At 50.9% G+C, this 14,519-nt stretch overlaps 1 protein-coding gene across 1 annotated transcript in view; it reads left to right on the forward strand.

The window, feature by feature from the left end:
- The first annotated feature begins 2,775 nt into the window (after positions 1 to 2,775).
- The window catches only part of DMBT1 (deleted in malignant brain tumors 1), a 38,067-nt gene continuing 26,323 nt past the window's right edge, over positions 2,776 to 14,519 (forward strand). The window contains exons 1-11 of the mRNA XM_034663632.1: positions 2,776 to 3,130; positions 4,345 to 4,392; positions 6,393 to 6,437; positions 7,837 to 7,881; positions 9,262 to 9,306; positions 10,041 to 10,364; positions 11,386 to 11,415; positions 12,270 to 12,311; positions 13,056 to 13,250; positions 13,497 to 13,523; positions 14,128 to 14,160. Coding sequence (XP_034519523.1) covers positions 2,776 to 3,130; positions 4,345 to 4,392; positions 6,393 to 6,437; positions 7,837 to 7,881; positions 9,262 to 9,306; positions 10,041 to 10,364; positions 11,386 to 11,415; positions 12,270 to 12,311; positions 13,056 to 13,250; positions 13,497 to 13,523; positions 14,128 to 14,160 — 1,189 coding nt within the window. The remainder of the gene's footprint in view (positions 3,131 to 4,344; positions 4,393 to 6,392; positions 6,438 to 7,836; positions 7,882 to 9,261; positions 9,307 to 10,040; positions 10,365 to 11,385; positions 11,416 to 12,269; positions 12,312 to 13,055; positions 13,251 to 13,496; positions 13,524 to 14,127; positions 14,161 to 14,519) is intronic.

A 14,519-nucleotide genomic window follows, 5' to 3' on the forward strand; every position in this document is an offset into this window, starting at 1 on the left:
TCCAGAACTAAAATTGAGTCTGATGGACCTTGAAGGTGTCCTAAGGGTTAACTTGAAGTGGAGTGGCTTAGAGAGCTTTAGAGTGGCCTCACTGATAATAAAGACCCAGGTCCTCTAGATGTTGGTTTTGTTCAAAATTGATTAAAATTTTCTCAGGGTATGGTCGGAAGGCACAGAATATCTGACAACAAAATATGTACTTATTTATGGGGCCTCTGAGTGGCTATTCCAAGTGCTAACTCCACTCAAATTTCAAATGGGAGGGAGGATTCAACTGGCATCCAGAGGAGTCCTTGCCTAGTCTGAACTGCCTTTTCTTTTCCAGCCCTTCTTTCTGAGCACAGATTATATCCTGTAACTATAAACTGTAGCGTTAGGGGGCAGGGTAAAGAGATATGTACTTTATTGCATCCAAAATTATTCAACACCTACATCCAACCCACTTGTATTCTACTATTGGAAAATCCAGAACACTTTGCAAGAATGCTGGAGACACACAGACCCAAGAGTGAGCCACAGCACCCCCTGGCATGATCGTAAGGTGATGCTCAAGCCAATCTGTGACTAGATCATTTACCAACAGTGGAACTTCCATTGTTGGAACTTCCATTCATCCAAAGATGAATTTGCTTTCTTTCTAGGTCTGACAAGCACCCGGACTACAGACTATGGTAAGACCTTTTTTCTTTACTTGTCTTCCTAGAGTTTTGCTTACTGGTTGGACCAGCCAGTTCTGCTGCTGCTGTTGACTTGTTGAGTCTGAGCAGTTTTGGCCACAGAACAAGTGTCTGCCTTTTAGAATGCAGGGATGGGAAGGAAGGGGTCAGGGAATGCTGAGACCCTAGCCATGTCCCAGATGCACACTCAGCCAGTCTCATCTGTCATTCTCCTTCCTTCTTTTCTCTGCCTCTCAATCATTTGTTGCGTGGAATTAGCTTCAGCTTGGTGTTGGGAGAGACGGGTGAAAAAAATCCAGTGCGTCTTCTTACCACTAGTGACAGTTATCTTGAAGATAGCTAACATCCCACAAGTTCTTGCTATGTACCCTGCACAAAATTATTCTCATATACCAAATGAGTTAATGTATAAAAAATCTTTTAAATTACTGCTTGGTGCATAATAAGTGCTCAACTAAGGCACATAATAAGTGCTATTATCATGAAATCTTTCCAACATTTTGAGATAAGTGGTAGTATTACCCCCAAGTTGCAGATGGGGAAACTGTGGCATAGTTAGGTCATTTGTCAACAGTTATATGTCCCAGTTCACATTATGGCTAAGTGTCCGGGCAGAAATTTGAACCCAGAACAGACAACTTTGCCTCTGTCCGCTATTCTTACTAAATCTATCCATCTCTCCTTAACTTCTGAGTGAGTGTGCACGCTTTGCACTGAATTTGATATGTCAGAGTCCTTGATGTGCTCACTTAGGACAGCGGACCCTGCCATGGAGTTCTTGGCTCTGTTGAGGCCAATCCCTGCCCTTTCAGAGCATGCCCTGAGCGTCCAGCAGTGGCCTGGGAGGAGCTTTAGCAGAGCTTTCTGGTGATTGACACCCAGCAAAGGGCAGGCTGAGGCAGGGAGACTGAGAGCTCTTCTGCAGGGACATTCACAGGAGTGACCAAAGGGGGCAGCAGGAAGGTCTGATGAGGCCTGCAATGCACCTTGGGAATGCCCTAGAAACAGCCCAGTTGGCTTTTCCTCACTCTTACCCTGATCTCTTCCCTTACAACAACCACAGAAACCATCTGCCCCTCATCTTACAGCCCATTCCAACCCCTCTGGTCACTCCCTGACCACAGATTTCTCATAAACTCAAACTAACCACTGAGAAGCCATACCTAGGACTCAGCTCCTGCTGTCATGATGTTGGGCTGGATCTCTCGGGACCTGCTCCCTGTTTTCGTTGCATAATCAGTATGGGTGGTTTAGCAGGGTCATGTCAGGCAGAAACATGGTGCCCGTTATGGTGGCACTCGGGCTCTGTCAGCCCTCATAGGAGGCTCAAAAGGTGAGTCGAGGCCCACTCTTGGATGAATGCCATCTGAGACTTGACCCTGATAGCAGTGGAGAGTGCATTGAGGCATTTTGAACAGGGAAACAGGTTGAACATCCACATTTTATAAAGATAAAACTTGGGATATTCTAGGGGAGACAGATAAATCCTGTTAACATAGGAGTGGGTGCAGAGTAAGCACTCCATAAATGCTTGTTGAATCCATCAATGTGGATGGATTAGAGAGGGAGGGACAGGGGCAGGGATATCCATGGGCAGGCCTCTGGAGTAGGCCAGGTTCAAGAGAAGGAAGATCTAACCTAGCAAAATGGCAGTGAGAATGAAAGGAAAGATAAGCTTGTGGATAAGTTGGATATAAGAGGTACAGAAGGGGAGGACTCCAATATAACAACCAGATTTCCAACACAGTTCTTACGGAGTACGGTGACCCTGTTGATTCAAGTGGAAGAAAGAGACTGTGTTGGGTTTGGGATGGTAGGGTGGATGTCCAGGAGGCCACTGGGAATGTTGGTCTAGAGCTTGGCTGGGGATGTAAGGGCTGATCAGCACTGGAGAGGTCGATTTTGGGGCCTTCCTCCTAGAAAGCTGCCAGAGTACATGAGTTCTTCCAGGGGGAAGACAGCGTGAGAAGAGAGCTAAGACAGTGCTTGGCAGAGCAGTGACACGTAAGGTGTGGGAGAGGAGAAAAAAGGTGAAGGAGATGGGGCAGTGGTCAAAGGAAGGAGGAGAACAGGGGGTGTTGGTGAGTGAAAGCCAGGGATGCAGAGAGAGTGGACGAGGGCTTTCCACTGTGTCAATGCAGGTTTGCCTCTGAGGCTGGTGAATGGAAGTGACCGGTGTCAGGGTCGTGTGGAGGTCCTGTACCAAGGCTACTGGGGCACCGTGTGTGACGACGACTGGGACATCCAGGATGCAGATGTTGTCTGTCGGCAGCTCGGCTGTGGCCTTGCAGTGTCGGCGCCGGGCGGGGCCCACTTTGGTCAGGGCTCGGGGAACATCCTCTTGGGCTTTGTATACTGCTCAGGGTGGGAGCCCTACCTGTCAAGCTGCTTCCACAGTGGGTGGTACAACCACGAATGTGGCCACAGGGAAGACGCCGGAGCCGTGTGCTCAGGTACAGCTGACCTCACCTCGCCTGTGCCACTTGGACGAGAGGGGCTCCTGCTGACCTTTACATCACTTTTCAGTTTACCTGCTTTACTCTAGGTCATGTCTTATTTGATGTTAGAGGGCAGGTCCCTTTCCAGGTAAATGGAGGCTGAGAGAAGGCAAGTAGCTTGCCTGGAGTCCTAAAGCTGGAAAGTGGTGGAGGTGGGTTTCAATCTTAGCCTCCTCCAGAGTTCGCCAATGCAGTCAGCCCGTGGGATTGTTCTGATGATCCCCGCCCTGGGGTGAAAAAATACCTCCCTAAGTGGCATTTTCTCCTCCTTTTACAGTCAGGAGAGAAGGATCAGAGACTTCTGGTCCTTAAAACTTAAATCTATATCAAAATCAAACAGAGAAATAACCAGTATGTTCTCTTTATTGGGGATTAAATGACCAGCTAAAGATATTCACACCCACAGTGGAATAGAGAAATTCTCCCTGACTCATCCTAGCAAAACCCAACGCCGAGTTTCTCCTCTGTTCACAGAGGGCTGGTAGGTGTTCAAGTACCAAGAGGTCTTTTAATCCACAAAGAAACTCTGAGGATAGCAATCATTGTGTCCCCCAAAGGGGGTTTCCTAGATAAATTGTCCATCTTTAGAGTGACCTCTGGCATTTTCTATGTGGATTGGTGTGTGCACACGCCACCATGCATGGGATAGGATCCCGATAATCCAACTAGCACATGAGAATGGCTTCCCCAGGGGGTATGGCCCTCCAAGTAATCACTTTGGAGTGGGTTTATTTTAGCATTTGGGGACGCATCTTTGGAAAGTGCCTTTCTACTCCGTTGGGGCCACCTTCTCAGGGATATCTCAGCGATGGTAGATGTTTGTCATTTGAGGGTGTGGGTAAGCTATAGAAATAGGCAGTTGGTATTTGAAATGTGATCTTGTTAATCAGATGGGGTGATTTTTTGGTTGGAGACAGTGGAAGCAGAGGGGTGGGAGTTGATGGCAGGAGCAAAGAACATCTCTGATGGCATTCCAGCATTGAATAATGGCTGGCAAAATGACAGAGAGATGAATTCTGTCTCATAAGTAAGAAATACAGCTTTTAGCAGTGGGTAGGGTTTCTGGGTCTCTGCATCCAGCCCTTGTTTCAGAGCTGAGGAATTAGAAGGCCAGTTCTTCTCAAATGAGGGCCAACATCGAATGACCTCTTTTTTTCTCCACTCCATAGCTTCTTTGTCTCCCACTGAGGCATCCCTGGCAACAACTGAGGCAGAAGGTAACATATTTTTATGTGGGATCCCTATGGGCTCATTAACTGCACCCATAAGGTCATCTCTGATCTAGAAGAGGTGCAAAAGATATAAGAGATAGGGGTGCTTAGTTCCCAAGAGGGAACCTCTGAATGAGGCCCCAGGCCTAAATGGGTAACCCTTCCATGGACTATGTCCCTGAGATTGGGGAGGGATCGACCTGCTCAGGCACTTCCAAGGAGATCCAAGGTGGAGCTTGGTGTCCAGTCTCCAGGGGGTCCTGTTGCTCACTTGTTGTGCCTATCCTGTGGTGCTCACCTCTGCATGCTGAGGCCTGGCCCGGCTGAGGTGCTGGGTCTCTGGCTGCAGGGCCTGGAGAGGCAGGTGCAAACTGATGGGGCAACATCCTTCCTGCCTTTGCCCTTTCCTGAGCCCATATCAGGCCACCTTGGTTCCTTCTCAACACGAGGAGCCATGGTCCTTCAGCTTATGGGCATCAGAGGTCCCATGCTCCCCCCAGGGGCATGTCCTATGAGACAGCTGGGAGGTAGTCAATACAGCTTGAGTTTTTGGCAACCTGGGCTTTGGGAAGGAAAGTCACTGCCTATATCCCACGGGAAACTTTGACCCTAGGACAAGAGAAGGATAGCCTCCCCATGAAGGCCCCTGACCAGAAGTCAGCATGGATCAGTTGGGACTCTTAATGGTACACATGTCAGGCATTTCTGTTCCTCAGACGTTATGCTTTCCTGTCTCTAAAGCCCATGGGGTGAGGTCTGACTTTACCTCTTTCTCTTTCTTATGATTAAGGACACAAATGTCACTAGAGCTGAGGATGAGACTGGCTTTATTATAATTTAGCCATGTCTCTTCCTAACATTCTTATTTGCAGCAGGTCTAAGAGGAGAATCTGCTCCTTTCTATAATGGTTTCCCTTGAGAGCCCTGCTGTGTATTAGGAATAAGAGCTGGGCCTAACAAGTTCTTTGGTACAACTAGTCCATCCAGGGTGCAAACGAGGGGCTCAGGTGCTTGGCTATCTGACTATGACACAGGACTGCAGCTAGGACTGTCACTGAGATGCTTGTCAGAACCTTGACTGTGGGATGGAGGTGAGTGTCACACTTCTGTAGACCCCAAAAGACCTCATGGAGAAGCCCAGTAGGGAATTCAGAAGCGCAATGAATGCTTTCGTGGCAGCAGACTAAGAGCTCTCAGGTCATCTCCTCTTCAAGCCCCAGCACCCAGTAGGCTCTTGCTGGGGCCTGGGGCAAGCACCACAGTTTCTTGAAGCAATTTGAAAATCATAGGTTTAACGCCACAATCTTACTTAATGGGTAGACATTGGAAGCATTTTCATTAAAGTAAAAAGGAAAGAATGGCCTGCAGGCCCCCTGTCATTTAACAGTGTACTAGATATATTAGCCAATACAATTAGACAAGAGAAATCCATCGGGAGCATAAGGATTAGAAAAGTTATTTTTGCATCTATTCGTGGAGCTCTGCATAGGTCACATATGGGATGGTCAGAATCAAGGTCAGTAGGTTGGTAAAGAGATATGTCCCCCCAAATAGTCTTGTAGAATGAAAGAATTTGAGGCTAAACAGCTTTGTTTCCTTTTCCAAAGTTACATAGCAAGATAAAATCCAGGTCAGAAATGGCATCTCCTTAGCAGATTCTTTTTAAATTCCAGTCCTTGATTGTCCTTAGAGGGGACCTAACTTTACATTTTCTGTCCCCCCCCCCATAGACACAATCTGTCTATGCAGATAGCACTACAGAGAATACTGTGGCTACTGGTACAATAGATAACGAATATTTTTATTTGGTTCTCTCTCTGATGTTAATGACAACAGCTGTATGCATGGGTTTCACATTTATTCAGGAAGAATTGTAGAGGATGGGTTGAGAGAGTGTTGTATGCACACAGCACAAAGGAACATCCCATGATCCTGCCAAAAACAGTTCTCAAAAGCTGTCTTCCATGGCGTCTAACTCTGGTCTCTGCCTTTGTTGTCTTATTCAGACACCACCTGGACCACCGACTATGCAACTTCAACAATAGGTACAGGTAAATATTTTAGTCTACCCTCCTAGGATCGTTCTCAGCTTCTGATAAAGTTTGGGTTTGGAAGGGACAGGAGGAGTCTCAGGGTGTGTCCTTCCTTAGCCTTGACCGTGTGTGTGTATGTGTGTGTGTGTGTGTGTGTGTGTGTGTGTGTGTCGTGTAGAGCAGGGGGATAGAGAGAGATAAGGTCTCTGAAGATCAGATCCTGGTTCTGATCTTGAGGGTGGCCAGCTGGCTGCATTGGGATCCTGGGCTTCTGTTCGGCAAAAGTCCTCCCCCAGGTGCTCAGTGTAGGCCCTGGAGGCCTCTGCAGTGCTGCTGGGACTTTGCCTGTGGCTCCCATCGATGGGGCACAGCCCAGAGAAGAGGAGGGCCCTGTGCTGGTACTGCACCTTTCCTGCCAAGGGGCATCACGTTCTGAGATTTTGGCAGAAGCGAGTCATGCTGCCATGGAAGCCCATAAATGGCCCATCAAGGCAGGGGTCTTGCATTGCACCAGTAGTGTTAGAGCTCCTTCCTGGGTGTGCCCCATGTGGGGGAGGCTTCTCCATCACATCACTTCCATCCATATCATGGGGCGCTTTGTTACAGTGGAGCGACCTTAGGCTTACGCTCATTGGGATGTCTCTGCTCTTATACCTGTGCTGAAGGTTAACCTCGGGGCATGTTCAAAGGTATTGTCCCCACTGTCGCTGAGATGCTGGCACCAGGTACTGACCAGACATGGGATTGACAAGAGTCTCAACTTCCCATCAGTCCCTGAGGTTTCATCCCACATGTGCACACTGCCCCGAGAGATGGCTGCCTGCAGTATCAGAGAACTGGCCACATGTGCCATGAATCTCAGCTGTCATACACTCTGGGCTGGCAGGCTGAGGGGGAGAATGGTCACTGATGACCACCGACTTCCTGTACCAGGGCCATCAGGGCAGGCTGCTTCCTCTGCCTTGCTCAGTGCTTGCAGCCGCCTCAATTCCTTGGAGTCATAGCTGCATCCAATGGGACTGGGACAGTATTTGAGGGGATGGAGGTGTAATAGGGGATGGAGGTGCTCTCGGGACTGGGATACCTAGTTGGCTCCATGTTGACCCTCAATGCCCCTGACCCTTTTTACCAAGCTTAGGATATGGAAGAATTGTCACATCTATATGAGTCAAGATAAGACAGGTGGCAAAGTTTTTCAGGCACAAAAGAACATGGCAGGCTTTGAGATGTGCAGGGACCTGGCTGGCTTACACAAGACCTTTGTTCTTGAAAAGATAGAGCAAAAGACTTACCCAGAACACCTGGGTGGGAAGTGGCAGGATAGATGTATAACTGTCACGATGCCTGAAAAAACAGTTTTCAGAGACTGCTTTCCATGATGTCTAACTCTGGTCTCTGTCTTTGGTACCATATCCAGACACCACCTGGATCCCCAGCTATACAACTTCAACAGGAAGAACAGGTAAATATTTCCGTGCACCCTCCTAGGGTCGGACTCAGGTTCTAGAGAAAGTTTGGGTTTGGAAGGAAATGGAGGAGTCTCAGGGTGTGTTCGTCCTTAGTCTTGCCCTTGTGTGTGTGTGTGTGTGTGTGTGTAGAACTGGCAGATAGAGAGAGATGAGTTCTCTGAAGATCCAATCCTGGTTCTGAACATAGAGCGTGGAGAGGTGTCTGCATTTGGATCCTCGGCTTCTTTTGGGAAAGATCGTCCCTCAAGTGCTCAGTGTATGCCCTGGAGGCCTCTGCAGTGATACTGGGACCTTTTAGTGGCTCCCAGGGATGGGGCACAGCCCAGAGAAGAGGAGGGCCGTGTGCTGGTACTGCACCTTTCCTGCCGAGGGGCATCATGTTCTCAGGTTTTGGCAGAAGGGAGACATGCTGCCGCGGAAGCCCATAAGTGGCCCATCAAGGCCCGTGTCTTAGACTGCACCAGTAGCTTTGGAGCCCCATCCTGGGTGTGGCCTGTGCGAGGGAGGGTTGTCCACCTCCTCACCGCCATCCAGATCGGGGGCGCTTTGTTACAGTGGAGCGACCTTAGGCTTACGCTCATTGGGATGTCTCTGCTCTTATACCTGTGCTGAAGATTAACCTCGGGGCATGTTCAAAGGTAAATTGTCCCCACTGTCGCTGAGATGCTGACACCAGGTACTGACCAGACATGGGATTGACAAGAGTCTCAACTTCCCATCAGTCCATGAGGTTTCATCCCACATGTGGACACAGTCCCGAGAGATGGCTGCCTGCAGTATCAGAGAACTGGCCACATGTGCCATGAATCTCAGCTGTCATACACTCCGGGCTGACAGGCTGAGGGGGAGAATGGTCGCTGATGACCACCGACTTCCTGTACGAGAGCCGTCAGGGCAGGCTGCTTCCTCTGCCTTGCTCAGTGCTTGCAGCCGCCTCAATTCCTTGGAGTCATAGCTGCATCCAATGGGGCTGGAATAACAGTTTGAGGGGATGGGGGTGTAATAGGGGATGGAGGTGCTCTCGGGACTGGGATACCTACTTGCTTCCTTGTTGACCCTCAATGCCCCTGGCTCTTTTTACCAAGCTTAGGATATGGGAGAACCTTCAGATCTGCATGAGGCAGGATAGACGGGTGTCAAAAGTTTTCTCAGGCACAAAGAACATGGCAGGCTTCGAGATGTGCAGGGGCCTGGCTGACCTACACAAGGCCTTTGTCCCAGAACAGCTGGCAGAGCAGGAAACCTGCCCAGCACACCCAGGTGGGACGTGGCAGGATGCAGAGGTGCAACTGTCAGGATGCCTGCCAACGAGTTTTCAGAGACTGCTTTCCACGATGTCTAACTCTGGTCTTTGCCCTTCTTGCCATGTCCAGACACCACCTGGATCCCCAGCTATGCAACTTCACCAGCAGGAACAGGTAAATATTTTACTCCACCCTGCTAGTATCGGACTGAAATTCTAGATGAAGTTTGGGTTTGGAAGAGGAGGGGAGTCTCATGGGGTGTTCTTCCTTAGCGTTGTTCCGTGGGTCTGTGTGTGTGTGTGTGTGTGTGTGTGTGTGTGTACGTAGAGAGAGAGGTCTCTGAAGATCAGATCCTGGGTCTTATCTTCGAGGGTGGGCAGGTAACTGTACTGGGATCTTAGGCTTCTGTTTGGCAAAATCCTCCCCCAAGTACTCAGTGTAGGCCNCAGTGCTGCTGGGACCATGGGTGTGGCTCCCATCGATGGGGCACAGCCCAGAGAAGAGGGCCCCGTGCTGGTACTGCACCTTTCTTGCCCAGGGGCATCATTTCCTGGGATTTTGTCAGAAGCGAGTCATGCTGCCAGGGAAGCCCTGAACTTCCCATCAAGGCAGGGGTCTTGGCATGCACCAGTAGCTTTGGGCTCCATCCATGGTATGCACAGTGTGGGTGAGGCTTGTCCACCACCTCAACTCCATCCAGGTCATGGGCCGCTTCTTTACTTTGGAGCGTCCTAGGCTTAAGCTCATTGGGATGTCTCTGCTCTTTTCTCTGTGCTAAACATTAACCTGTGGACATTGTGACCTGCCCAGGGGACTTAGGCCAGGAAGAAGTCCCTGGGTCTTACAAATGTGTGACACTTATGACCTTAAGATACACCGGAGGGGAATTTCTGTTCTTTCTCCCTCAGGGACTCCGTCAGGTTTGGCCCTGAGGCTGGTGAACGGCGGTGACCGGTGTCAGGGCCGCGTGGAGGTCCTGTACCGAGGCTCCTGGGGCACCGTGTGTGACGACGAGTGGGACACCAACGATGCCAACGTGGTCTGCAGGCAACTGGGCTGTGGCTGGGCCACGTCGGCCCCAGGAAATGCGCGGTTTGGTCAGGGCTCAGGGCCGATTGTGCTGGACAACGTGCGCTGCTCCGGGCATGAGTCCTACCTGTGGAGCTGCCCTCACAATGGCTGGAACTCCCACAACTGTGTCCACTCAGAGGACGCAGGTGTCATCTGCTCAGGTGAACCTCCAAAATCCCCAGGTCCCCCATTCATGGTGATTGTTCCTGGGAGCAAATGCACTCCCGGCTGCAAAGTCCCCACCTGAGCCTCTTCCGGATATGCTGTGCCCCCCAGGCTTACCTGCAGGCAGCAGGCTCCTCAAGGGCCGCACATGGGGACGAGCAGGGGCAGGACCCTCCGTCCTNCTACCTGCGGGAAGCAGGCTCCTCAAGGGCTGCACATGGGGACGAGCAGGGGCAGGACCCTCCGTCCTGGACCCATATGGCTTTGGGCACCAGTGGCACAGGGGGTGGAAAGCACTGGCCACCATTCAGTGCGCAGACACAACGAACCCCTGATCCTTGGCGGGATCATGTGNTCCTACTTCTTATGTTCCATAAATGAGTGAAACCATATGATAATTGTCTTTCTCTGCTTGACTTATTTCGCTTAGCATTATCTCCTCCAGTCCCGATGCTGTATTCTTCTGGGTCCTCCATGAGGCCGACTTAGAGAACAGGATTGCAGTCTCCATTTTGAATCTGGGAGGGTGGTGAAGACAGCTGGAACGTGGGCTGATGTGCAGGGAAGGGCACGTCGGTGGTACATGGAAAGCTAGTGAGCCAGATGTGACTTTGGTGCCTGATCCTGACCCACTGCGCAAAGGCCGAGAAACCCTGTAAAGACTGAGAGCATTGCACCTGGGCTGGTGGAATTGGGGTCTCTGTAGACTAACTGCCCAGAACCATTCTTGCTGTTCCCATGAGGAGTGAACCCAGTGGCTTCGGTGGCCTGTCCCGGGTCGGGAGAGGTATTCTACCTCCTGGAGAGTCAGCCCTGAGGCCCAGCAAGGCAGGCAATGGCGGTGGGACATCAGGTGGGGCTCCCAGAGGACCTAGAGATTCATGACGGGCCCTAGCTCTGTCTGCCCGAGGGCACATGGAAGCATGAGCTCAGTAGGGATAGGCTGAGTTTCTTGAATCTTTGATCTGGTTGGGACACCCGTGTTCTTTGTGTCTGACTCGTGTTTCTTTCTCACAGCTGCTCAGTCCTCATCTACAGTCTATCCAGGTGAGTCCTCAGCTACCCTAGTTGGAATGTCTCTTTGCTTCTGTCCCGTCCATCCCTGTTCCCACCAGTCTGGACGAACCACTGCTCCTTGTAGCAAACCTATGGACACCTTTCCTCCCCCGCAGCTCCCGTCCCAGGGGTCTCGAGCAGGCTGTTCTGAGCTAGACATGGGACTCCCAGAGTCCCATCTTTCCATCAGTCCATTAGTTTTCACCTGGTCCTTTCAGAGTGTCCCAAAAGATAGCTGCGTGTAGGTACAGACGACTGACCAAGTGTACCATCAGTTTCAGCTGGAATGCAATGTGGGCTGAGAATTTGAATTGGAGAGTGGACACTGATGAGCACTGACCTCGTATTGAAGGGCCATCAGAATAGGCTGGATCCTCTCCCTTGCCCAGTGCTTCCAAGCCTCAGATTCATCAGGGTCCGAAGCGTATATCCAAAGTGGCAGGGACAGAGCCCAGGGGATCAGATTGTAATAATTGTGGTGTGTTCTGGGTGCCGGGATACTTGATTGGTTTCAGGTGGGCCCACCACGACCCTGACTCTTTCTGGCCAAGCTTCAGAGTGTGGCAGACCCCTCAGACATATGTGTCCTGAGCAGGGAGGTGGCAATGTTTTCTAAAGGGGAAAGGACATGCTAGGCTTTGAGATGGCTGTGGAGGGCCCAGGGTGTCCTCCCGCAGGGACTTCATCCCAGGGGAGCTGGCTAATCTTGAGGCTTGTGTAGCACAGAGGCGTGTAAGGTGCCAGGAAGCAGATGTGCAATTGTCCCGATGCCCGCCAAAATCTCTTTTCAAAGATCGTTTTCCATGATGTCTAACGCTGTCTTTTGCCGTTGTTGCCTCTTCCAGGCACCTGGCCCACCTCATCCACACCTGTACGGCCGACAACAGGTGCATATTCCCATCCATCCTCCCTGGGTCATTTTCTCCTTCAGCATAAAGTTTGGGTTTGGAAGTGACAGGAGGAATCTCAGGGTGCTCCCTTACTTATGCTTGTCCTGTATGTGTGTGTGTGTGTGTATGTGTGTGTGTGTGTGTGTGTGTGTGTGAAGGGTGGGTGGTGGAGAGAGGGGGCTCTGAATACCAGCTCTGAGGTCTGATCTTAGGGGGTGGCCACCCAATTCCAGGGGGATCCTGGGCTGATGTTGGTCAGTGAAGATCCTTGTCCGGGTGCTCAGGGGAGGCCTCTCAAGTGCTTCTGGGACCTGGTTGTGCCTCCCAGGCCACGGGGTGCAGCCCCGGGAAGACAGGGGCCATGTGTTGGTCCAGCACCCTTCTTGCCAAGGTGCCGTCATGTCTGGGACCTTGCCACAACCCAGCCAAGATCCCACAGAAGCCAGTAAGCTGCCCAGCAGGGCCGTGGTCTTGGCCTGCCTTGGAGCTCTGGGGCTCCATCCTCAGTGCGCCCAGCATGGGGTGGGTTTGTCTTCTCCTCACAGCCATGGGTCGTAGGGTGCTTCCCTGCCTTGGAGCATCCTTAAGCCTGGGCTGATGAGGATGTCTCTACTCCTTTCCCCGTGATGAAGATTAACCTCTGAGCATGGTCAAAGGTGACCACCAGCCCAGGGGTCATTGGCCAGGAGGAAGCCCCTGAGTCTGGAACATTCCTTAAGGTCTTGTTCTTTGTCCTGCTAGGGAATGAAACAGGTTTGGCCCTGAGGCTGGTGAGTGGCGGTGACCGGTGTCAGGGCCGCGTGGAGGTCCTGTATCAAGGCTCCTGGGGCACCGTGTGTGATGACAGCTGGGACACCAATGACGCCAACGTGGTGTGCAGGCAACTGGACTGTGGCTGGGCCATTTTGGCCCCAGGAAACGCCCAGTTTGGTCAGGGCTCATAGAGTAGTCATATATTAATGGGCATAATGGTCATGAGAACAAATTCCTGTAATAGTTATTTTTTTTTTGTGGCATCCTGACCTTGAGGTTTCCTTTTACCCTTAGTCCTCAGGACCCCTTTCTGAAAGTCTTTCTTAGTTGTAGGGGTTTGGCACTCAGCATTTCTGTTCCTTTGGATTCTGAGAGGCTCCTTTTTGCAATCCTCCCCAGAGATTGATAATGTGTCCTCTTCCCTTGCAGCTGTACCAAGGCCTACTACTACCCCAGGTGAGTAGCTGCATCCCGGCCCAACATGCTTCCTCTCTGGATTTCTACTCTCATGTTTCTAGAACGTGAAACAGAGGCCCAGGCCCTTCTCTTTGAGGGCTCTGGTATTTGTTACAGTCCCCAGCTGAGTCCCCAGGACTTTGCCTCCTACTTTAGGTTAGCCTAAGGGCCCACCTGGATCCCCTGCCACTGCGTGCTGCCAGGGTTTGCTCAGAGAACCTGCAGTGCAAGGATTTTTGGTCCCTTCTGGTCATTTCAGATGGAAGTACTTTTCAGTCAGAATTGCGATCATTTGGAAAATACAACCAAATAACACTCCTGCCAATGCTTGTCTGTTCAAGAATTCCTTCACGTTGAGAGAGCGATCCCCAAAGTGTTCTCTACCCCACGGTGAGAATATTCAGGGCCGAGTATGTTGCGAAGTCCGCGCTCCGTACTCCAGCCCATCTGGGCCATTCGCAGTGCACATTGGAATTGTCCAGGCTCTGAGCAGTCCTCCTGTCAGGGATAGAATCATGCACCGTAACATCTCCTTAGCAAACTCATGACCATGCAGCGAAAACTTTTCCAATAAAATCCTAAAATCATCTCTTTTTCCTTCCAGGCTGGTGGTACCCATCTACTACGACCAGTGATGGTAAGTATCGCGCTTTCCACCGAAGGCTGTGGGTTCTCGTCCCCAGGCAGACTGTCCCTGTGGAGATGTCTGTAAATGCACAACCCAGTTCAGCCTGTGCATACAACCTCCCCAGACCTGCCCCGCCGCACGCATCTCCCGAGCTGCCCCCACACAGCCTGCCTCTACCTTCCAGACGCTCAGCCTTTGTATCCCCCCCGCCAAGGGGATGACTTTTGTTTTAATAAGGAGATCTACTTCCCCTTCTTTTAAGGAAAGGAAATGAGTTGTTCTTCAAAGAACAGACTTAAAGGCTTTTATTATTTGGGGTATCTCCAAAGCTTTGAGAGAAGGAAGGGAGACCATAAATGGATGATTTC

This window comes from Ailuropoda melanoleuca, chromosome 6 (assembly GCF_002007445.2).
Source record: "Ailuropoda melanoleuca isolate Jingjing chromosome 6, ASM200744v2, whole genome shotgun sequence".
NCBI classification, from domain to species: Eukaryota; Metazoa; Chordata; class Mammalia; order Carnivora; family Ursidae; genus Ailuropoda; species Ailuropoda melanoleuca.